Below are 26,691 nucleotides of genomic sequence, written 5' to 3'. Positions count from 1 at the left end.
AAATAAGAAGAATTAGAGTTATAGACGCGCCTATGACCATGGCGTACATTTGGCAAACAGAAAACATTAGTTCATGAACTGAAAACTAATGCAACAAACAACATTAGTGGACCGTGCTATGACCACACCGTTTCAAGCGAGCTATAAACGTGCCCGAACCATTGCGTGCATCTGGTGAAATCCTATGTCAAGTTTATGGCACCGAATTCTTCATTAACCCGAATATTTCCTTATCCAGGAATCTTTCTAAATTCTACTTTTTTTTACAAGTTGTGAACATTTGTTTCTTTCAGAAACACTTTTCTGTAAATTCATGAACATATTTTGAATTCACCAACATTTTCCAAATTTGTGAACATTTCCTGTTCACCATGTGTTCTCCAAATTCGTGAACAGCTTTTGAATTCCTGAACATTATTTCAGTTTCACAAACATTATTTCAAGTTCATGATCATTTAAAAAAATTCATGGACAATATATTGTATTCACTCATTTCTCAAATTTGCATTCTGTTTGCAAATTTGCGGGAATTTTTATGATTTTTAATATTATAAATATGCAAACACTTTTTCTTATATACGAACATTTTTCAAATTTATAAACTTGTCATCATAAAGCGAAATATTTTTTCAAATTCATTTTTGTAACCCACGAACAATATTAAACATCATGTATTTTCCATATCCATATGATCGAGTCCTTAGGTTTCCGAATAGTGTAATTGAATTATAAGTGTGATTCTTTCCCGAATTCCCAGTTTTTTAAAGTTCATCATTTTTTTTAAATTTAGTAACATTTTTAATTCACGAACAATTTAAAAATCTTTGATCATTTTTATAAATTCATGAATATATTTATAAGATTCTTGAGCTTTTTTTGGAAATGACAAACTATTCTGAAATCCTGATTTTTTTCTAAAATTTGAAAAGTACTTTTAATATAAGAACTGTCTGAAATAAAATGATATCCGACTGAACAAACAACCGAAAAGAAAAATCGTCAGCAGGTAGCAGTAGTGCATATGGGCCTCAACCGAATGAATCCCATGGAAAAGGTGCACTCGCAAGAAAGGTCGAGTTCTCACCATAAGACTGACTAGACAGAATATAGAGAACATGGCAGGAACCATGACTTATAATGTTCATATACAAATTACAGAGTTAACATTTACAATTATTGCTTCCTCTTCATGGTGCCTATGTGCCAATTTGGAGGTGCACGTGTGACACAGTGATCCGAGCACAAGTTCAAAAACCGTGGATAACATTGCACTTTGAGGTCCTATTTGATTCGTTGGATTCTCAAAATGTAGGAATACAAAAGCATACGAATAGAGTGAGCCCTCTTTTTCCCCACAGAATTACATAACTACAATAATTTAGATGGAGGAGTGTTTATAGCACAGAAAAACAAAGAAATTTTATTAAAATGTTTGAGTGGGCGGGCAATCTATAATACCTAAATAGTTCATCCCCACTAACCTATTTCTCTTAACATGCAAGATGTCCATATCAGCAAATCTTCCACCTCAGCAAATCAGCCATGTGTCAAAAAAATCAACAATTTGTTGGATATTTTTCCGTAGTACATGGTCACCCCCAAAGCAAGCCAACGTTTCCTATTCACGGCACATCCTAATTGGAGCAAAATAAAAGAGCCTCAGGCACGCACGTATCATCTTCTCTGGCGATTCCTTTGATCTTCCCTGGTGATTCGTTTGTTCTTCCCTCCCACCTTATATTTCTCTCCCGTGGCCCATCGGCATCCACACCCCAAGCCATCTTTTGGCCTTCTACGAATCCGTGCAACAATCTCATCTCTTGGCTGCCTACAACGACACTACTGCCGAATTCAGAGGCGAGGAGCTGCGATGATCCGAACAGATGTTGGATTTAGTGGTGAGAAGCTGCGCCAGCCTCTCCTGCGGCAGAGCTCCGCCATACCGTCCCTTTCCCATCTTCCACTCCATGCGACACCTTCAACTCTCTCCACCACCGCGGATTCGACGACGAACAGGTACGACTGCCCCTGCCACAACCTGATTTGATGACGAGGAGTCTCGCCAACCCCTTCAGCAATCAAGCTCTTCCGCCCTCACTCCCTTCACCATCTTCAATTGTTACCTTGATGCAGCCCGAAGAAAAGGCGAGTAAAATACATCAGGTTTTGGTTTTCTACAGTGTCACTGCAAGATTTCATCCTGAATTTGTGGATTGTTGTGGAATCATGAGCTTCTGCATATGATAAGGTGAGTTATCATGTTAGTGGTTTTTCGGAAGAAGTTGGCTTAATTCTCTGTTCATTACAATGATGACCTATAGAACAGATAACTGGATTAGCATGATTTTGATGTGTTATCCCTTAAATGTTATTTCGGAGGATATACACAGGGAAGCGACAATGATGGTACAAAAGATCCCAGATTAACATAGAGGAAGTACCAAGAATCGAGTAGTTAATTTTGTATACTTTATATTGTTATGGCAAAAAGCCCGCGACTAAATAATCTGTATACACATCATGTCGTATAGTTTGATTCGGTATGATGTGCACACTTACAGTTCATAATAAGAGGCCAGAAAGGTGTTTATTCCTGGTTAGTAAACTTACCTTTGTTTTTTATAAATGTATTTCTGTACTTCGTTGTTCTCTCTTACATTAATGAGAAACAAGCTATTACCGTTGGTTTTTAGCTATGATGTGCCATCCGGCGTGGCACCATCTATAAGTTGCCTCTTACTTTTGTCAATCTATTTTCGCTAAAGATCTTGATGCATACACACTACACACTAAACTCTCTCGCTTCTTTCCTGAAAGGTACTGAAGTTACCGTCTTCTTTCGTGAATGGTGCACTGAAGTCGTTATCTTCTGTCATGCTTCTGTTGGATAGATCATAAGAATTGCATGCTAGGTGGAAAATGTTTTTAATTCAAGAAATTTCGAAGAGATGTGCTACTTGGCCCAGTCTAACTCATAACTTTTTTTTTCTATTTTTCCTTTTCTTACAGAAGTCTACTTCCTGCACACGCAACAATGTAAGGTATATGCAAATGTATGTTTACCGCTAATCATGGTAGCTCGCTTCCTTTCTTTGCTGTAATTTTACTACAATTCCTCTATATATACTTGCCTTTGTGCAAGTATTCCATGTAGATTCAGATAAATATCATGCACTGTTGATGCATAAATAGATTATTCTGAAGTTTCATCTTTCGTATGGTCCACTGCAGATCAATGAAACTGAAAATAGTATTCCTAAAATTATGATCATTTTGGTCTCTTGAGAAAAGGATTTAACTTTACTGAACATTCCAGTGTTACTTTGCTTATTTTATTTTCTTAGTCACACTTGGAGAGGTCTATGGTGTCACAAGTTTACTCAAATTTAATAAAGATACAGGTGTAACGGCTATCTAGGTACACCCAAGATCCCCAAAATAATCGATCAATGTCTGCAAAAAATACTATTCATGGCATGTAACATTGCGCATCATGTATCATTCTAAAGTATTGTTGTCAAAACAGAATCGTATATTCATAATTTTGCTTAACCTTTTTTGAGTTATTTTACCAAGTAAAACAATAATTTGGGGCAACATTTCCCGTAGCAACGCGCGCGCGGGGAATCATCTAGTTTTGTCAGTAATCTCAACCGGTTTCGTAACTCCAACATGCTCGGATAGCCGGACCGGATATGTATGTATGACATTCTCACGTGCATGCGTCGATGGATGGATGCGGACAAAAGAAAAACGACCTGACGGCTCACCGAGAGCCTGTCTTCTGACCCCACCCCACTCATCCATAGGTTGGTTCCAAGTCTACCCTGCCATCATGTTGCTTCCTTCCATCTGTTAGAAATCTCTCTCATATGGTTGTCGTGTATGCATCCTCAATCACTTGCAAATTAAGTGTGATTTGTAACTACATATTGGCTACCCATATATAAAGATGAAATTAAGTTGATTTCCCTGTAAAGTTTTTCTTGTGCGGAATTATATATACTCTACAAGCGATCAATATGTCTAAACGACGTATCTTGAATAATCGCCACAGTGTAAAATTTACAGCTACTGAATTGAACAGCACAAGATCCCCGCAGAGGAAAACTACAAAAAGAAATCCATAGAAAAAAAGACCTTCCATGTAAATTGCACTATCTCGCTAGCTGCTAATCACAGAGCTACCAGTGCTACTGCTAGCCAGCTCACTCGGGCTCAGACTCTGCGCGTCGTCTTCGGAGCCGGCTGGCTGCGCGCCGGCCTCCCGCGCATCCGCCATCTTCCTCTCCTCCGACCTGCACGCGGCGCAGCACGCGGTCTCCGCGCCGGCGTCGGCGGCACGGCTCGTCATCGACGCCGGCGTGGCCAGGAAGCTCGGCTGCTCGTCGCCGGCCATGATGACCACGACGTGCCCCAGCCACTCCCTCGCGGGCTCGGCGGCCGAGCCCTTCTCGCCGTCGGAGCCCGCGGGCTGGTCCTCGTCCGGGCCGGCGAGGCCGCCGGAGAGCTTCCAGTAGGAGCAGGCCAGGGTGAGGAGCGAGAGCGCGATGAGGGCCAGCATCGTCGCGAGCCCGCCGAAGAGGTACGGCACCGGCGTCTGCCACGTCGACCGCGGCGCCGCCGCCGCGGGGCCGTGGGCCATGGGGTACTCGGCTCCGGGCCTCATGGCATGGGTCGCTGGCGTCCCAGTGACAGCAGTGCGCGCCTCTCTGTTGTCTGTGTTGTCTGTTGCGTGGGTGGTGTGATGCTGCTACGTTCCACATAAAATTCCCGTGGGAATGGGAGTGGTGCTACTCGCTAATGCCTCTGGTCACCTATATATTGAGGTCCATTACTGAAGCTGCACTAACAGTACTGTTGCGTGGGTGGTGTGAGAAGATGGTCTTGATTTCTAGGAGCAACGTGCAAAAGCACAACGTCAGCTGGCTTTTCGACGTGTCATAAGAACTAGTTTTAGGGTTTACGCTTGATTAGTTCATCGCAGAAAGTATATAAAAAAAGACAATATTTGTTAACGAGGTCCATCGCCCATCAAACATGAGTTATATCCTCCGGGTATGACTATGGACGCTTCTCTCGTGTACTAAATCCATACATATCAACGAGAGCCTACTAGGTTCACTGAGTCTATTTTGGCTACCCTGCTTCAACTCAAACACATACCCTCCTTATACTTCAAGTCTAACCGTAGTCAATACACACGTATTTGACATAATTTCAACAAGAACAATTGATATGGAAGAGAATTGTGATAAAGAGAATAAACAACATATATTAATTCATTTGAAGTTGTCGCGCCAAAGATGCCGGGGGACTAATCCACGAACATCTATGGGACCGGCGGACCGAGTCCCTTTCGGTTCGGCGGGGGCGAGGGTCGCACGAAGAGCGGATCGAGGCGAAGCACACGAGCTGTTTACCCAGGTTCGGGCCGTACGGATGCGTAAAACCCTACTCCTGCTTTGTGGTTCGTATTGAGTTCTTGCTCGGGAGCGCGGAGTGTTACAGTACACTCCAGCCGCTAACGAGACCGAGCGTGAGTGTTCTCTCTCCCCCTCTTTTACGTTGCGCACGGGCCTCCTTTTATATGCTCAAGGGGTCACCGACAGGTGGCAACGTAGACAAGGGTAAAAATGGAAAGGTGCTGCGGTTGGTACAGCAACCTGCTACAGTGTATCATACCTAACCCTGACGGCAAGGGACAAGGGCATTAAATGCCTGTCTGCGTCGCCTAAACAGTGCAAAAGGGACCGTCAGGGACGCCACCGCTCGCCACGATGGCGATCTTGTCAGCGCTGCTTGCCACCGCGCACCGCTGGCTGCACAGCCTCCCGCCACGCACGCCTGGAAGGGTCCCAGAGCGACACGTTGGTGGATGTGCTGGAGCGCGGGCACGGGGTGATGGCTTGCCGCGGCAAGCGCCTTGCCGCGGTCGTTGTCTTGTCGCGTCCGGGAGCTTGTCGCTCACCGGGCCTTGCCGGGACGCGTGGCGCGTCGCGGCAAGTTCCTTGAGATGCCTTGGTTGGCCTTCCTGGCAAGCTCCTCTTGCCGGGGTCTTGAGATGCCTTGGTTGGCCTTCCCGGCAAGCTCCTCTTACCGGGGTCTTGAGATGCCTTGGTTTGGATACTTTGTCCTTGAATGGCTCCAAAGAAACCACGGAGGATCTTGGCGGTTAGCCGGCAAGCCTTGCCGTGGGATGCTGCGACTGCCCGTGCACAAGTTCAATATTGTTTTTGATAAAGAGAATATACTAATATGAAAAAGATATCAACTTACACTCTAATCTTTGCACATGATTTCAAGAGCTAGCCGGGGCATTGAGGATGCACACAGAAAATGATTAATAGATCAATTGCAGCAAATATCCGCATCAACCATTAATGATGGCAACCTTGGAGAAACATGATAGGTGTTCCAACAACCACACCTCTTCAAAGTGAACGACACGCCAACACTGTCGTCGCTGGACCTCAACCATTGAGGTACATCGTGGGTTTTCACCCCAAAGAGAAGTTTGACTAAACTCCAGGCTATGTCGTCAATATAGTTTTTTTTAGATATTTTCCAACTAAAATAATAATAATAATAATAACTATAGATATGCTTAGGATGTTTCAAGAAAAAATATATGTAGTAATCCCCCTTAGCGGTCAAACGATGCTGCCTAGATGGAAATGAGATGGAAGGGCGTTTCCACAAGGCCATCTAACAAACTAGGGGCATACCCAAGAACTCTGAAAAAACCAGGTGCAAACTCGAGTAGTAGAACCAACTAAAGAAAGTAATGCAAATATCCTTTTATTTTCTACCTTTTATTCTCTGGCCCTCCCACAAGAGCAGATTTTTGGAATCTGATATACTAGAAGTCCGGAACACATTTCATAAACCTGATACAGTATGTTTTAAAAATTACAAGAAAATTCAAAAACTACATTTGTGACCTTGGTAAAAAGAAAGGAGAAAGAGCTACATTTATAATTTCAAAAACTACTCTCAAGACATATTTTTGGCCCTTTATATATAAATAAAGCCGAATGGTCAAACGATATAAAGTATCGAGGTATCCCCTGGAAGCCGGTCAATTAAAATACACGGAAAAATACTAGGCGGAAATGGTTAAACACACACAACCATGCACTACTGAACGTCCCAGAAGGTCACTGATAGGAAGCGCAGGAGACATGTTGTCACATTCGATTAAGATCCACATGCGTCGACCATGCCCTCAATAGGGTCATGACACGATTGCCAACGTCACCGCTCAGTCCAAGGCGAATGAAGGTTTTCACCCTGAGTGTCTGAAGGTAAGGGAAGGAACAAAGTGATGCCCCAAGAGGAACGATACAAGAAAAGATATCGCCGGTGCCAAGGCGCGGAGCTTTCGTTGACCCCCCCATCCACCACATCGCATGGAGAAGTACCCCGATGGAGAACCTCCACCACGGACCAGGGACTCCATATCCAAATCAGGACTCGGCCTCCACCACCGGCAACAATTTCTCGAGGACCACCTGCCACAACACACCTCACCACCTACATGACCGAAGCACACTGCCAACACCAGCTACCACGTTGCTCGCCAGAGAGCCAATTCGTGTAACCCACAATCCAGGGTGGCCGCCTTGGCACCCTTGGCCCCGAGCCCGGCCCATGCAAAGCCGAACTCGATGAGCACGCAGGAGGGGGCGGAAAAGCCACTCATTCCCGCCGCTAGACAACATTCAACCCCTTGCTCAACCGTGAGCACGAGCAAATATGGCCCGGAAACAGTCCCGTCTAGATGGCTACCAACCACCACTGCAATGACGGCTATCAGGTCATTATATCTAGCCCCGCCTATTATGGAGGCCAGGTCTGGATGGGGCCCACCCGCACAACCGACCCACCCTGCCCCAACTAGGAAGATGAGAGCTTCTGACAACACACAACCATCGACAGGAAGGAGGGTGTTAGACTGCAGGCCGCAGCTGGCAGATCCACAACCCGCATCGCTGGCCAAATCTGAGGACGATGACTAGTCCACCGTCGATGGTCTCTCACGCTAGCTTGGCAAGGAAACGAGGCGGCACCAATTCCCAAACTGGAGCACATGCAAGAAGACGACATTATCATTCTCATTTTCATGCATGTCGCAATTCGTTATATTATTTACGGAAGTTTACATGAGCAAGTTTCAATTAATGACCTACGTGTGTGATCTTTAAATTTTGCCAAAACTTGGAAACTCGATTTTTGTTATTAAGTTTTGGAAATTAAGTGGGTACACTACGTCGAGAATCATTGTACTCCCCATTACTATTTTAGAAGGCGTATTAATTAGTGCAAAAGTCAATTGTTTCTATTTTTTATCAAGTCTTAGGAAAAAAATATCAATGTGTACAATATCGAATGAGCATCATTAGATCCATCATTAACATTTAGATACTGATTTGATATTGTACAAGGTTTTCTATGAACTTGGTCAAAGGTTGGAAAGTTTGAGTTTTGTAAGAATAATACACCTTATTAAAAGGAACGGAACAATTTGTAACTACTTTGCTGGTGCCTCCTCGAGTAATACGGCTGATATCTTGGCAATAGTTAGGTTGTTGTGATGGTTCCACCAGAGAGAGAGAGAGAGAGAGCTAGCCTCATTTCCTGACAAAATTAAATAGAAATTAAAATAACAAAACCCTAGGTTTGATGAACCTTGCTTTTAATTATATGATATTTGGAAAGTTTTCCCTACGCTGAGCGATCATGGCATTTCAGAAAGTTGCAGCACTCGAATAAAATATAGCGTTAAATATGTTCATTCATTCCCTCTTATCTGGTTTCACCTAAAAAGGCAAATATCACAACACTTCCAGAGGATCATAACTAAAATCAATAATGAAGTCATGTTGTTATCTATAATCAACATGCATAATGAATGTACTATTAATTAATCATAAGTGGATCGAGCATTACATGAATGACTAAGGACGTTTGCTAACTTTAGACAACCATTTGCATATATTCCCCAAGTGGAAAGGACAACACCGAAGAGCTGAGAAGCGGAATATAAAGTTCCGAAAAATATTTGCATAACTTCCGCACATAGGTAGCGGAAAAGCCAAACATGACCACAAGATTCACTATTGAATGATTGGGTTAAACCAAATGACCATACCACTAAACAATGTTATTTTTTGCAGGGCACTAAATTAAAAACATTCAATACAAGATTAGCAAAAGAGAGTCAGGTTCAGCTGAATCCAAGTCTGTTATGTTGGCTTTAAGGATCGACAACAATAATGGTGCTCCCCTGCAAAAAAAAGATAACAATGATGTCGTTTCATTTCTAAGTCGTGCCATCGCTAATCTATACTAACTCAGTTTTACGTGGAGCTAGAATATATCATTTTGGTAAAAAAAAGTTTTATAACAACTAACGTCTTCTTCGTGATTGCTAAAATGTCCTATGATGAACTTGTTAAGTAAGCTGTTTTGAATAATTAGTTGGAAAATAGTTAGCTTTGTCAAAAATAACAATTAATAATTTAACTAACTACCAAAAACATCCAAATGACTACACCACCCGTATCATGTAACCGGTATAGTGAATCAAACCGAACGGGTTTGTCAGAAACAACACACCAAACAAACATGCCCATAAACAATCTCTAAACAAACATGGCCATAACCAATCTTTGCATATGAATTCTTTCTTGTTCTGTTGTATAACTGCAAGAGGTTGAGCACCTAAACCTTTTAACTCAAAATTGATAGCTCATAGACAAATATCTAAAGGAGGTTGGCACTATAAGATCTCCATCAATCATGCACCGATCAACAAATTTATGAAAAACCATCGCATAAAGTGAGTAGTAAATCCATGATGCAACTCATGCATTATTACATGTTCAGTTGCTTGTATGGCATGCAGATTGGCTAAGCAATCTCTGCAGTTCCATCTCAAACTGTTTGTACCTAACAATATGAGAAATACATAGTTTGGGTAAAACCAAATTAGAAAAATGAGAAAAAAAATCCAAAACAATGAATTTGAGAATTCTAAATAGACAGTTAGATGCATCTCCACTATCCATTTGGCTGCCGCACACTTCACGTCACTAATTTGGTCTTTTAAGTGAAGGAAATATGCCCTAAAGGTAATAATAAATTTGTTATTTATATTTTCTTATATCATGATAAATGTTTATTATTCATGCTAGAATTGTGTTAACTGGAAACTTGATACATGTGTGAATACATAGACAAGACAAAGTGTCCCTAGTATGCCTCTACTTGACTAGCTCGTTAATCAAAGATGGTTAAGTTTCCTACCATAGACATGTGTTATCATTTGATGAACGGGATCACATCATTAAGAGAATGATGTGATGGACAAGGCCCATCCGTTAGCTTAGCATAATGATCGTTAAGTTTTATTGTTATTGCTTTATTCATGACTTATACATATTCCTTTGACTATGAGATTATGCAACTCCCGAATACCGAAGGAACACCTTGTGTGCTATCAAACGTCACAACGTAACTGAGTGATTATAAAGATGCTCTACAGGTGTCTCCGAAGGTGTTTGTTGGGTTGGCATAGATCGAGATTAAGATTTGTCGCTTCGAGTATCAGAGAGGTATCTCTAGGCCCTCTCGGTAATGCACATCATGATAAGCCTTGCAAGCAATGTGACTAATGAGTTAGTTGCGGGATGATGTATTATGAAACGAGTAAAGAGACTTGTCAGTAACGAGATTAAACTAGGTATGAAGATACCGACAATCGAATCTCGGGCAAGTAACATACCGATGACAAAGGGAATGACGTATGTTGTCATTGCGGTTTGACCGATAAAGATCTTTCGTAGAATATGTAGGAACCAATATGAGCATCCAGGTTCCGCTATTGGTTATTGATTGGAGATGTGTCTCGGCCATGTCTACATAGTTCTCGAACCCGTAGGGTCCGCACGCTCAACGTTCGATGACGATTTGTATTATGAGTTATGTGTGGTGACTGGAGATTGTTCGGAGTCCCAGATGAGATCACAGACATGACGAGGAGTCTCGAAATGGTTGAGAGGTAAAGATTGATATATTGGACGATAGTATTCAGACACCGGAATAGTTTCAGAGCGCTTCAGATATTTTTTGGAGTACCGAGGGGTTACCGGAACCCCCTGGGAAAGTAATGGGCCAACATGGGCCATAGGGGAGAGGGAGAGGGAAGCCCACAAGGGGTGGCGTCCCCCCCCATGGGCAGTCCGAATTGGACAAGGGGAAGCCCCCCCTTTTCCTTCTCCCTCTCCCTCTCCTTCCCTTTCCCCCCTCCGAAAGAAAGGAAGGGGGGGCCGACTAGGACTAGGAGTCCAAGTCGCCCCCCATGGCGTGCCCCTAGTGCCGGCCTTCTCCCTCTCCTCGTTTATATACGGGGGCAAGGGGGCACCCCAAAGCACATCAATTGTTCTCTTAGCCGTGTGCGGTGCCCCCCTCCATAGTTTACTCCTCCGGTCATATTATCGTAGTGCTTAGGCGAAGCCCTGTGCGGATCACATCACCATCACTATCACCATGCCGTCGTGCTGACGAAACTCTCCCTTGACACTTTGCTGGATCAAGAGTTCGAGGGACGTCATCGAGCTGAACATGTGCAGAACTCGGAGGTGTCGTACGTTCGGTGCTTGATCGGTTGGATCGCGAAGACGTTCGACTACATCAACCACGTTAAGCTAACGCTTCCGCTTTTGGTCTACAAGGGTACGTGGACACACTCTCCCCCTCTCGTTGCTATGCATCTCCTAGATAGATCTTGCGTGATCGTAAGATTTTTTTTTGAAATTGCATGCTACGTTCCCCTACATTAAGATAACCATTTCTACATCGCAAGAGTTTCAGTTTAACGGACAATGCTTGTAGGAATTCTAAAAATGAAAACTACATCAATGGTCTTTCTGATCACATGTACTCCATAGTGGTTATAAAAACCAAAAACTCTAACGTCATAGATCAAGCATCATTATAAAATAGGAATCTGCTAGTGCATTTCCTCCTTGGTACCTTAGACTTGTCACATCTCTTTTCCTTTTCAAAAGGCACCAATCCATCATAATTTAGGCGATTATTAGTGTTTTGGAGCTTTTTGGAAGAGAAGTGTGTTGGGGGTTGTTCACAATGACAGCTTGAATACATCACAAAAGAACTTGAATGCAACACAAGGCAAGAAGGCCGCTCTCACTTTTCTCCACCTTATGCACATAGCGTTCATAAGAATGCATGAACGAATCACCACAGGCGAATGATTGTATCAAAGAAGAGAAGAGCTAATCCGAATCACACAAACTCCATAATGGCTAATTAGAGTGGGTTAGAATCAGGATAGTGTGAGTCGTATTCTCTAGAAAGGAGTTTTACTTTTATCTCATGGTACGCGAATCATTATTCATAATTACTTTTTTTGTGAGACGAAGACAACATCTAGTCGCAATTTGCAAACACGAAACGTTCAAATGGTGTGCATTTTCATAGTGTCAAAGTGGCTAAAGAAAGTTCCACATTTTTAGAAGAAATCGCATAAAGTATGTAGAAACAGTTACTACACACTATGAATTATAAAGTTGCTTCTAGGTGCAGATCACTGAGCTCTATTAGGCCAGCCGTGCATGCCCTTTGAGACTCTACAACTGCACCTCAGCGGTTGCGAATGACGGCTCTAAGCTCTCACATCAGGTAGAACTGTCATCTATATTTAACTTGGCCGGGCATTCTGGTTCCGCCATCCATATACAATAAATTTGACCACAAATAAAATTACAATAATGAGCTATAATACATTATGTTGCAACAGTTAAAAAACAATGTTTCATGTTTGCAAATGTCATTGACCTTCAATTATAAAGATGAACATTACTATGTGAGTGATGTAGTGCATCATATTTTGTATATTAGTTTTGAAACAAGAATACGATATCTTTGGGACAGAGCAACAAAAAGGTGAAGAATCTGCATGCACGCGTCATCTGATAATTTGCCACCTTTATTAGTTGGACACGACTGAAAGCAAATCCCTTGTTCATTCAAGTCCACTCCTGGATGATGCAATTGGTTGGGCTATCACCATCAAGATGACCCTTTGCTTATGTCTTTCATTCAATGGCTTTGTTAGGCAAATCAGCAGCAAATTGGCAGTGGTTTCCCTGCTCAAGTGAGTGCACCGCCGTGGAATTCACTAGCTTGATACGATCATTTTGGTTACCTCGTTTGTGGTAACATGTAGGCCCATCGGAACTCCTCGGCGTGTGTGTCGTGTATGCTCATACAAGTCGCCATCGTCAATGCAAAATAATCATAGCTCAGTTGGTTAGATTTCTTTTGGCGGAACCTGTTCGCTGAGTTCAAGTCCTAAATTTAGGATGATGTTCGCAATTTATTTATTTATTTCAGACTTTCTGACACTAATTTTTAATAGTATTGTGCACCCTTCAACTACATGGTGTCCGTGATGATTTTATCAATCTCAAAATCTACCAGCTCAGTCTCTCGGAGGTGCCGATGAGAGTAGGTTGTGCATGCCTATGTAGGTGTCTGCATTTTACCGTATCTCTAAAAAGTTTTCACACTGTCAACTTTTCATCCATCTAAGCCACTCCATAAGAAATCACCATAGTTGGATTTACTCATGATTCAGAATATCATTATCCTTTGCAGAATGTTTCTTAAAATCACTAAAGGTTTCCCCATAGTGGAACTCGATACATTTTGGATCAATGAAAAGATATTATGTAGAATTTAGTTTGCTGGTGTAGTAGAACTCAACTAAGATATGGTTACTCTAGACATCCGTTGTTTAACTCACTTGGTATTTGCCCGCGCGCTATGGGGTATAAATATTCTACTACAATATCCGATAATTTAGCTGTCCATATTACACGATTTCGTAAATAAATATTTACCAAATTCTATCTGTGATTTTACTTTGTACTCCCTTCATTCCTAAATATTTGTCTTTTTAGAGATTTCAAATGGATACCACATACAAATGTATATAGACATATTTTAGAGTGTAGATTCACTTATTTCGTTTCGTATGTAGTCACTTGTTGAAATTTCTAGAAAGTCAAATATTTAGGAACGGAGTGAGTAATAATTTATTGACTTGCTAAAGAAAATATAGTTTATTTGGTAAGTCGATAAAATATGGAATAATTAAGGTGGTTTTCAAAAAATGATCATCATCAGAAAAAAAGAATGGAATGTTGGATGAAGCACTCTACCTTCTGAAGAAATGATCATAAGAGCGTTTAGATATTTTTTGACATCAAGTGGGTAAATTAGATGCGAGGGGCCATGCATGACCCACCCCCATAAGTGTGCCGGCCACCCTACCACTGTTTGCACGCTCAGCGCCGGATAAGCTCAACGCCGAGATGCCAAAAGAAGAGTAGAGACCCAATCAAAAAGAGCACTAGATCTGGTGCTTGCCGACGAGACACGCACTGTATCAATGGAATGACGACGAACGGAGGACGAGGCATGCATATGCACGGATCGTTGGCATGAACGTCCAGCAACACAGGACAGCCCCTTTGAAACCTGAACCTTCGGTGTCGAGCCAGTCCACGGTACACAAAGGGCATCTCTAAGCTTACTCTTAAAACGACATTGTATTTGTCAGTGGACCTGTCCGCGGATAGTGACATACATTTTAAAATGAATATGAGTATACCGGACTTTTCAAACAAACACGACAAAATTTACTTAAGTTTGGACATAATTTACATAAAACTGATTGTATTTTGTACTCAACTAAAACTTAAAAGAAAACCTAAACTGCGTATCTTATAGAGGACGGTGACCGGCATTAATGCGCGACAACCGTTCCGTGCAAAGGGTTTTTCGACGAAGAGGGTTTTGGATGGGTCTGAAGTGACCAACGCGTATGTAGCGGTGGTCCGGACGCCCACAAAGCGCACCTGATTTGCATCCGGTTTGTGAGAAAATGGACGTCCGAACCGGTCCATGGACCATTGGAATGCCGCGTTGGATAGCAAACTGCGTTCGAACCGTTCTGTTTTTGGGTCCACGTTAGAGATATGGTTTATACAAATTTATTCTATATAAACCAGGAAAACATCATGTTTGGCTACTTCTAACTAATCCGTACATTGGTAAAATCGAATTCTCCAAAACCTGAAATTTCGTGTTTGTAGAAAAATGACTATTACTCGTTTTGCAGATCCTCCTTCCTCTCTTGCGGATCCTGGTGGGCACATTCACGACGCCAGCGGCCGCCGCCACGTCCTTAACTACATAGCACCGGCGTCCTCGAGAGCCCGTCATACGACGACGACCATGACAACCTCGCCGGTAGGTCGCACCTTGAGGCCGTCCTTGTCTAGTCGCCTGACCCACGGACGGATAGAAGGATTGTACGCATAAGGTCAGGTCGGCCACCGACCTATCTTAGTTCCTTCGCATTAGGGCATCACTTTAAACCGCACGATGATGCTACTAGTACTTGCTAATGCCACTGGTAGTACTTAATTGCACAGGTCGGACTCAATGGACATTGCTAATGCTAAAGCTTGAACTGACCTCTGCGAGCCACTTGGTGACATCTATTCTCGACTGATCTGCTAGGTGAAGAATGACATATTTATTTTAGGCACAAAAGATGCATCACAGCTCTGACTTTCGGCACCAAGCTAGGTAGAGAGCTAAGCTAGATGCAGTGCAAATCTGCTGCTGCCGTCTGATCAGAAAGAGGAGCAAGGAACATTTGTTAGGCCTAACACAGTGCAGCTAGTGCCGTTCGAACTCAGGAAAGCAAATAATCAGCCAAGGCATCTGTTTAGAGCAAAACGATTTATTCGGAAGTTGACAAAAATAGCAGGTGAGAAGACCTTATTTGCCGCACGGCCGGAAAATAGTGAAGGTCCGCACGGAAGACATTATTTGCTGTTTTTGTTTTCTCAGTGTTCTATTTATATTTTTTTCCGTTCCTTTCTCTTTCTCTTTCATATTTTTCATTTTTCCCTTATTTTTTTATTTTTTCCCGTGTACTAAAAATTTACAGAATGTTAATTTTTGTTTAAATATTAAAAAACAGGATTCCAAAATTTTATTCCTGTTCTGAAAAATGTTCAAAACATAAAAAAATATATCCCGTTCCACAATTTGCTCAAAATTTATTTTTTCCCATATTTGTAAAAACAATGTTTGTGTTTTCCAAAAAATCAATATTAGAAAATTACATTTTATAAAATGTTCCACATTCTACAAATATTCTTGTTTTATTGATATGTTCACAAATCCAAAATAATGTTTGCGTCAAAAAAACATTTTCTACAATTGTTCTAAATGTTCAAAACTTGTTCCCATTTTAAAATATAATCACAAATGCAAAAAAAAAACTGTATTTTTATTAAAGGTTCATGTTTTCTAAAAATTGTTTGTGTATTTCAAAAACTTTTCCTGTATTTTGTTTGTATTTTTCCAAAAATATATGGATTTTTCAAAAAAAGTGTTCACATTTTTTAAAATTGATAGGGATTTTAAAAATTGTTCACGTTTCCAAGAATATTTGGCAGTTCATATTTTTTTTCTGAAAGTCCAAAAATTAGAAAATTAAAATGCTTCGAATATGATGATATATTATTTTCTTAAATATTTGCGCTGGCCATTGGTTAGTAGCGCGGTTTGTTCTATGATGGTTGGCTATAAATGAAAGAAATTGTGGGCAAGTGCCAATAAAAGAGAATATGTTGTTTGGCTCTAATTAAAAAAATACTATGGGCGCGTGGACGCTAAAAAAATTCAAAGAGAATAAACTCTAATAAAGAAGGGACATCCATACCTGATTATGCTAATGAAACAGGATTTATGTGATGTGATTATTAAATCATCCGATTATGTCATCGTAGAAGAGAGTGGTTGAACCAACCATGTCCCAAAGGTTGCCAAGCAGCCACCAAATGAGGAGGGAGGCACAACCCCGAGATGGAGGCGGACACGGAGGAAAAAAGACATGAGTTGGGTGCTCGCTGCCACGCCGACCAACCCCACCAATTTTGCGGGCCAAAGATGTCCAGCGAGAAGACCACAATGTTGAGAAACGTAGCATGCAAATTCAAAAATTCCCTACGCTCACGCAAGATCTATCTAGGAGATGCATAGCAATGATAGGGGGAGAGTGTGTCTACGTACCCTCGTAGACCGAAAGCGGAAGCATTTGACAACGCGGTTAATGTAGTCGAACTTCTTCTAGCTCCGACCGATCAAGTACCGAACGCATGGCACCTCGAGTTCTACACACGTTCAGCTCGGTGACGTCCCTCGCCTTCTTGATCCAGCAAGACGTCGAGGTAGTAGATGAGTTCCGTCAATAAGACGGCATGATCATGGTGATGGTGAAGTGATCCTCGCAGGGCTTCGCCTAAGCACTACGAAGATATGACCGAGGGTGTAAACTATGGAGGGGGCACCGCACACGGCTAGGCAATTGTCTGTTGTGTGCTAGGAGCCCTGTTGGGGAACACAATATTTCAAAAAAAAAAATCCTACGATCACGCAAGATCTATCTAGGAGATGCATAGCAACGATATGGAAGAGTGTCTCCACATACCCTCGTAGACCGTAAGCGGAAGCGTTTAGTAACGCGGTTGATGTAGTCGAACGTCTTCACGATTCAACCGATCCAAGTACCGAATGTACGACACCTCCGTGTTCAGCACACGTTCAACATGATGACGTCCCTCGAGCTCTTGATCCAGTTGAGGACGAGGGAGAGTTCCGTTTGCACGACGGTGTGGCGACGGTGATGATGAAGTTACCGGCGCAGGGCTTCACCTAAGCACTACGACGATATAACCGAGGTGTAAAACTATGGAGGGGGGCACTGCACACGGCAAGAGATTGTCTGTTGTGCTTTGGGGTGTCCCATGCCCACGTATATAAAGGAGGGGGAGGAGGAGGCCGGCCTAGGAGGAGGCGCGCCAGGGGGAGTCCTACTTGGACTCCAAGTCCAAGTAGGATTCGGCTCCGAAGGAGAGGAGAAGGAGAAGGAAGGAGGGGGGCGCGCCCCCACCCCTTGTCCAATTCAGTTTGGGCAGGGGGGAGGCGCGCGCCACCTCGTAGCCCTTCTTCCCTCTCTCCACTAAAGCCCACTAAGGCCCATTAACTTCCCCGGGGGTTCCGGTAACCCCTCGGTACTCCGGAAAAATACCCGGATCACTCGGAACCATTCCGACGTCCGAATATAACCTTCCAATATATGAATCTTTACCTCTCGACTATTTCGAGACTCCTCGTCATATATGTGATCTTATCCGGGACTCCGAACAAACTTCGGTCATCAAATCACATAACTCATAATACAAATCGTCATCGAACGTTAAGCGTGCGGACCCTATGGGTTCGAGAACTATGTAGACATGACCGAGACACATCTCCGGAAAATAAACAATAGCGGAATCTCGATGCTCATATTGGTTCCTACATATTCTACGAAGATCTTTATCGGTCAAACCGCATAACGACATACGTCATTCCCTTTGTCATCGGTATGTTACTTGCCCGAGATTTGATCGTCGGTATCATCATAGCTAGTTCAATCTCGTTACCAGCAAGTCTCTTTACACGTTCCATAATGCAAAATCCCGCAACTAACTCATTAGTCACATTGCTTGCAAGGCTTATAGTGATGTGCATTACCGAGAGGGCCCAGAGATACCTCTCCGATACTCGGAGTGACAAATCCTAATCTTGATCTATGCCAACCCAACAAACACCTTCAGAGACACCTATAGAGCATCTTTATAATAACTTAGTTACGTTATGACGTTTGATAGCACACAAGGTGTTCCTCCGGTATTTGGGAGTTGCATAATCTCATAGTCAGAGGAATATGTATAAGTCATGAAGAAAGCAATAGCAATAAAACTTAACGAGCATTATGCTAAGCTAACAGATGGATCTTGTCCATCACATCATTCTCTAATGATGTGATCCCGTTCATCAAATGACAACATATGTCTATGGTCAGGAAACATAACCATCTTTGATCAACGAGCTAGTCAAGTAGAGGCATACTAGGGACACTTTGTTTTGTCTATGTATTCACACATGTACAAAGTTTCCGGTTAATACAATTCTAGCATGAATAATAAAAATTTATCATGATATAAGGAAATATAAATAACAACTTTATTATTGCCTCTAGGGCATATTTCCTTCAGTCTCCCACTTGCACTAGAGTCAATAATTTAGTTCACATTGCCATGTGATTCAAACACCAATAGTTTACATCACCATGTCATTAACACCCATAGTTCACATCGCCATGTGACCAACACCCAAAGGGTTTACTAGAGTCAATAATGTAGTTCACATCACCATGTGATTAACACCCAAAGAGTAATAAGGTGTGATCATGTTTTGCTTGTTAGAGTAGTTTAGTCAGTGAGTCTGCCACATTCAGATCTGTATGAATTTTGCAAGTTTCTATGTCTACAATGCTCTGCATGGAGCTACTCTAGCTAATTTCTCCCACTTTCAATATGTATCCAGATTGAGACTCAGAGTCATCCAGACCGGTATTAAAGCTTGCATCGACGTAACTCTTTATGATGAACTCTTTATCACCTCCATAACCGAGAAATATTTCCTTAGTCCTCTAAGGATAATTTTGACCGTTGTCCAGTGATATACTCCTGGATCACTATTATACCCCTTTGCCAAACTCATGGCAAGGTACACAATAGATCTGGTATACAACATGGCATATTTTATAGAACCTATGGCCGAGGCATAGGGAATGACTTTCATTCTCTCTCTATCTTCTGCCATGGTCGGGTTTTGAGTCTTACTCAACTTCACACCTTACAACTCAGGCAAGAACTCCTTCTTTGACTGATCCATTTTGAACTCCTTCAAAATCTTATCAAGGTATGTACTCATCGAAAGTCTTATCAAGCATCTTGATCTATCTTTACAGATCTTGATGCCCAATATGTATGTAGCTTTACCGAGGTATTTCTTTGAAAAACTCCTTTCAAACACTCCTTTATGCTTTCCAGAAATTTCTACATCATTTCCGATCAACAATATGTCATTCACATATACTTATCAGAAAGGCTGTAGTGCTCCCACTCACTTTCTTGTAAATACAGGCTTCACCGCAAGTCTGTATAAAACTATATGCTTTGATCACACTATCAAAGCGTACATTCCAACTCCGAGATGCTTGCACCAGTCCATAAATGGATCGCTGGAGCTTACACACTTTGTTAGTACCTTTAGGATTGACTAAACCTTCTGGTTGCATCATATACAACTCTTCTTTAAGAAATCCATTAAGGAATGCAGTTTTGACATCCATTTGCCAAGTTTCATAATCATAAAATGCGGCAATTACTAACATGATTCAGATAGACTTTAAGCATAGATACGAGCGAGAAACTCTCATCGTAGTCAATACCTTAAACTTGTCGAAAACCTTTTTGCGACATTTCGAGCTTTGTAGATAGTAACACTACTATCAGCGTCCGTCTTCCTCTTGAAGATCCATTTAATCTCAATGACTCACAGATCATCGGGCAAGTCAATCAAAGTCCATACTTTTTCCTCATACATGGATCCCATTTCAGATTTCATGGCCTCAAGCCATTTTGCGGAATCTGGGCTCATGATCGCTTCCTCATAGTTCGTAGGTTTGTCATGGTCTAGTAACATGACTTCTAGAAAGGATTACCGTACCACTCTGGTGCGGACCATACTCTGGTTGACCTATGAGGTTCGGCAGTAACTTGATCTGAAGTTTCATGATCATCATCATTAGCTTCCTCACTAATTGGTGTAGGAATCACTGAAACTAATTTCTGTGATGAACTACTTTCCAATTCGGGAGAAGGTACAATTACCTCATCAAGTTCTACTTTCCTCCCACTCACTTCTTTCGAGAGAAACTCTTTCTCTAGAAAGGATCCATTCTTAGCAACGAATATCTTGCCTTCAGATCTGTGATAGAAGGTGTACCCAACAATTTCCTTTGGGTATCCTATGAAGATGCATTTCTTCGATTTGGGTTCGAGCTTACTAGGTTGAAGCTTTTTCACATAAGCATCACAGACCCAAACTTTAAGAACGACAGCTTAGGTTTCTTGCCAAACCATAGTTCATACGGTGTCGTCTCAACGGATTTAGATGGTGCCCTATTTAACGTGAATGCAACTGTCTCTAATGCATAACCCCAAAACAATAGTGGTAAATCGGTAAGAGACATCATAGATCGCACCATATCTAATAAAGTACGGTTACGATGTTCGGACACACCATTACGCTGTGGTGTTCCAGGTGGCGTGAGTTGTGAAACTATTCCACATTGTTTTAAATGAAGGCCAAACTCGTAACTCAAATATTCGCCTCCGCAAACAGATCGTAGAGACTTTATTTTCTTGTTACGATGATTCTCAACTTCACTCTGAAATTCTTTGAACTTTTTAAATGTTTCAGACTTGTGTTTCATTAAGTATATATACCCATATATGCTCAAATCATCTGTGAAGGTCAGGAAATAATGATACCCGCCGCGAGCCTCAAAACTCATCGAACCTCATACATCGGTATGTATTATTTCCAATAAGTCAGTGGCTCGCTCCATTGTTCCGGAGAACGGAGTCTTAGTCATCTTTCCCATGAGGCATGGTTCGCAAGCATCAAATGATTCATAACCAAGTGATTCCAAAAGTCCATCCGCATGGACTTTCTTCATGCGCTTTACACCAATATGACCTAAACGACAGTGCCACTAGTATGTTGCACTATCATTATCAACTTTGCATCTTTTGGCATCATTATTATGAATGTGTGTATCACTACGATCGAGATTCAATAAACCATTCACCTTGGGTGTATTTCCACAGAAGGTTTTATTCATGTAAACAGAATAACAATTATTCTTTGACTTAAATAAATAACCATATTGCAATAAACACAATCCAATCATATTATGCTTAACGCAAACACCAAATAACATTTATTTTAGGTTCAACACTAATCCCGAAGGTAAAGGGAGTGTGCGATGGTGATCTTATCAACCTTGGAATCACTTCCAATACACATCGTCACCTCGCCCTAAACTAGTCTCTGTTCATTTTGTAACTCCTGTTTTGAGTTACTAATCATAGCAACTGAACAAATACCCAGGGGCTGCTATGAACACTAGTAAAGTACACATCAATAACATGTATATCATATATACTTTTGTTCACTTTGCCATCCTTCTTATCCGCCAAGTATTTGGGGAAGTTCCGCTTCCAGTGACCATTTCCTTTGCAGTAGAAGTACTCAGTTTCAGGCTTGGGTCTAGCTTTGGGCTTCTTTATGGGAGTGGCAACTTGCTTGCCATTCTTCTTGAAGTTACCTTTCTTTCCCTTGCCCTTTTATGTAGCAACCCGACCTCAAACGGTCAAGCCTCTGTGTATCTGTGCCATCCCTGGATCGGTATGCTAGCACACATAGTACATCAATGTATATATCAAAGTGCAATCACATGTATAAATAACGTAAAACTGATATATGTTGGGGAACGTAGCAGAAAAACAAAAATTTTCCTACAGTTTCACCAAGATTCATCTAAGAGTTCATCTAGCAACGAGTGATTAGATGCATCTACATACCTTTGTAGATTGCGAGCGGAAGCGTTCAAAGAACGGGGATGAGGTAGTCGTACTCGACTTGATTCGAATCACCGAAGATCCTAGCACCGAACGGACGGTACCTCCGCGTTCAACACACGCACGGTTGGCGTAACGTCTCCTTCTTCTTGATCCAGCAAGAGGGAAGGAGAGGTTGAGGAAGATGGCTCCAGCAGCAGCACGACGGCGTGGTGGTGATGGAGCTGCAGTACTCCGTCAGGGCTTCGCCGAGCGCTATGGAGGAGGAGGGGTGTTGGAGAGGGAGAAGGAGGTAACCAAAGGCGTGGGAGAAAAGCCCTCCTTCCCTCACTATATATAGGAGGGCCAAGGGGGGGGGGGGCGCCGGCCCTAGGAGATCCAATCTCCTAGGGTGGGTGGGGCGGCGGCCAAGGGGGGGTTTCCCTCCCCCCAAGGCACCTAGGAGGTGCCCTCCCCTCCTAGGACTCTTCCCCTTTGAAACCCTAGGCGCATGGGCCTCTTGGGGCTGGTTCCCTTGGCCCATGTAGGCCAAGGGGCACCCCCTCCCGCACACTTGGCCGGGACCCTTCCGGTGGTCCCGGTACAATACCGATTACCCCGAAACTTGTCCCGATGTCCGAAACAGGACTTCCCATATATAAATCTTTACCTCCGGACCATTCCGGAACTCCTCGTGACGTCCGGGATCTCATCCGGGACTCCGAACAACATTCGGGTTACTGCATATACATATCCCTACAACCCTAGCGTCACCGAACCTTAAGTGTGTAGACCCTACGGGTTGTTCGGGAGACATGTAGACATGACCGAGACGACTCTCCGATCAATAACCAACAGCGGGATCTGGATACCCATGTTGGCTCCCACATGCTCCACGATGATCTCATCGGATGAACCACGATGTCGAGGATTCAAGCAACCCCGTATGCAATTCCCTTTGTCAATCGGTATGTTACTTGCCCGAGATTCGATCGTCGGTATCCCAATACCTCGTTCAATCTCGTTACCGGCAAGTCACTTTACTCGTACCGTAATGCATGATCCCGTGACCAGACACTTGGTCACTTCTCATTATGATGATGCATTACCGAGTGGGCCCAGTGATACCTCTCCGTCATACGGAGTGACAAATCCCAGTCTCGATCCGTGTCAACCCAACAGACACTTTCGGAGATACCTGTAGTGCACCTTTATAGTCACCCAGTTACGTTGTGACGTTTGGTACACCCAAAGCACTCCTACGGTATCCGGGAGTTACACGATCTCATGGTCAAAGGAAAAGATACTTGACATTGGAAAAGCTCTAGCAAACGAACTACACGATCTTGCGCTATGCTTAGGATTGGGTCTTGTCCATCACATCATTCTCCTAATGATGTGATCCCGTTATCAATGACATCCAATGTCCATAGCCAGGAAACCATGACTATCTGTTGATCAACGAGCTAGTCAACTAGAGGCTTACTAGGGACATGTTGGTGTCTGTTATTCACACATGTATTACGATTTCCGGATAATACAATTATAGCATGAATAAAGACAATTATCATGAACAAAGAAATATAATAATAATGCTTTTATTATTGCCTCTAGGGCATATTTCCAACAATATATACCTCATAAGTCTCAGCGGAAACAATCGAACGGGTGTGGAGTCCCATCAACGCCAACGGCAAGTTGATTTTAGACCGTAACCCTACAACGTAACTCTTACTCGTCGTAGAAAATTCCTGCAACATAAGACGTTGCAGCCCTGTAGGTCACTACATTGAATGTACTGGCAAGTCACATCATAAGAATAATGAACCTATTTGTACATGCAATTTGGCTGGTGGAAAGATCTAAGTTTAGTTTTTGCATAAAGCTAGTTGTTCCCTAGAATAAAAGATATTATTCTACCACTACAATATAACATAGGATGATTTGGCAAACCCAACTCAATCCATTCCCAAAGTTTCATTTAAAACCCAACTATTTTAATTAAGAGTGATGAGATCTCCCAGCATTTCCACTACTAGATGCTCAAGTTGTCCGTAACCGGGGACATGACTAATCGATTAGGTTTTAACACTCTGCAGAGGTTTGCACACTTTTCCCCACAAGACTTGATCGCCTCCCTTGAAGTTCTCGCACTGCCTGGCATTTGAGAACAGGATGACCAAGACATAGTCTTTTGAAAGTATTCCCCCTTAACCCACGGATAGGCTGGTACGCCTACTCATTCTATATCTGCTAACCCATCCCGGAAGGGGTCACACTAACTACTCAACTAAGCCAGAGCCCATATTGGCTTGTGGCTGCACACGTAAGCTTCTAGACATGAGAATATGATTGATCTCTTTGAGCCTAGGCGGCCGACCACTAGTGGTGCACCACCATGGATTAACCATGCATGCTCCCACTGTACTTCGCCACCATTCAAACCTAATACCGCCCAGGTAGTTCATTTACAAGTCTTGGCCCTGATTACTACTTTGTCACTCATGTCTCACCATGTTCGCTTCCCAAACCACGTCTACATTTAGCGAGGCAAAAATAAACTTACACGATGGTGACACGGATGTATAGATCAGACCTACCTCAATGAACTACTAGGTAACGGCATAGCCATCTGGCAACAATAAATCCTACCATGCAATCCTACCACAAAAGGACTAAGTGCATAATATAAACATAGGTAATTGGAAGAATGGTCAAATGTGAACTTGCCTGGTAATAGTTGATGAAGATTATATCGCTATCAGAAATTTACTTAATAGAACTATTCATCACTCTCCAATGATAATCTATACAGTCAAACATTGTATTCACATAAGCAATCATTTCAGAGAACCAAAATAACATGCACAACAAAAAGACTTAGAAAAACCAAATGAAAACAGAACACACTTAACTATCACAAATATTCTAAGTGCAACACAACATAGGCATGGGGTTCAGAATTTGTGATGTGAAGCATAGTGCATACAAGGCATACAAGTAAAACTACTATGTACAGATCCTAAGTGTGTGAAAATTATCGTGACAATGGTCCAAGTGGTAGGGTTTGGCTATGGTGACACGGTGCAAAAAGAATCGGCTTAATCGGAGCTACGGTTTAGGAGATATGGCCATTTGAAGTTCGAATTCAAATCTGAATAATTTCAAATTTGAATCTGACAAAAGTTCACAAAGATGACACTACTGGATAGATCTAATCAATATGAAGAATTTGCCATTGGTTTCATTGAGTTTGGATCTATGGTTAAAAAGTTGTGGCTATTCTAAGTTTAGGGGCTAATCTGCTAATTCTAGGGACTGAACGGTGAAGAAAGTTATCACGAACAAGTCCTGGCCATGTGGCAGATTTCTATAGGCTGCAAGTTGTTCGCTGTGATGCTTATAGAGCGAACAACCGCTAAATAGGAAAAATAACAACCACGGCTAAATAAAACAAAATAAACCAAGATCGGTTTATCTAAACGGATCGGTTTAATCCAAACCGCGGTTAACCGCGTGGTTTTTTAAAAAAGAAAAGAAAATGCACGAGGGGCTGGGCGGTGGCTCATCGAGCAACGACGCGGCGTCAGTGGTTGGGCGGTGGACGGGGCGGCGATCCCGGCGGGCTCAGGTGGCAGGGAAGCAGGCGGCGGGGTCCGACGGGGCGCGGGCGTCTTGTTGGTGGGGTCAGCGGGCGGCGGGGTGCCGGCAACGAGCGAAGGGAGGCGGCGGCATCCAGAACTCCGGTGAGGGCGCAGTTCATTGGACCGGCGTCTCCGGGAGACCTAGGCGGCAAAAAAGATGTCAAACGGGTGTGGGACGGCAAGGGAACAAATTTTTGACAAAGAGGAGAGGGCTTGGGGGTTCCACCGACGACGAAAACAACGACGGGTAGCTTCAGCTCCGGCGAGATCCAAATGGACGGGGCGGCGTCTGTGAGGAGCGAGGGAGCGAGCAAAGTGGCGGAATCAAACGAGGGGCGTCGGGGGCATTTATAGGCGCAAGGAGGGGTTGCAAAGTCGTGGGGATGATGCTTATCCCGAGAGGGATGCGGCCGGCG

The 26,691-nt window shown here is 42.8% G+C and overlaps 1 protein-coding gene across 1 annotated transcript; it reads right to left on the bottom strand.

The window, feature by feature from the left end:
- Window positions 1-4,023: 4,023 nt before the first annotated feature.
- Window positions 4,024-4,880, bottom strand: LOC125514917 (protein GLUTAMINE DUMPER 2-like). Its single transcript, XM_048680288.1, has one exon. The coding sequence runs from the start codon at window positions 4,667-4,669 to the stop codon at window positions 4,166-4,168; it is 504 nt and encodes a 167-aa protein (XP_048536245.1). The 5' UTR covers window positions 4,670-4,880; the 3' UTR covers window positions 4,024-4,165.
- Between the last annotated feature and the right edge of the window lie 21,811 nt (window positions 4,881-26,691).

This window comes from Triticum urartu, chromosome 6, assembly GCF_003073215.2.
Source record: "Triticum urartu cultivar G1812 chromosome 6, Tu2.1, whole genome shotgun sequence".
In the NCBI taxonomy this organism is placed as follows: domain Eukaryota; kingdom Viridiplantae; phylum Streptophyta; class Magnoliopsida; order Poales; family Poaceae; genus Triticum; species Triticum urartu.
Note: the sequence above shows the minus strand (reverse complement) of the source record. Positions and strands in the feature narration are given on the sequence as shown.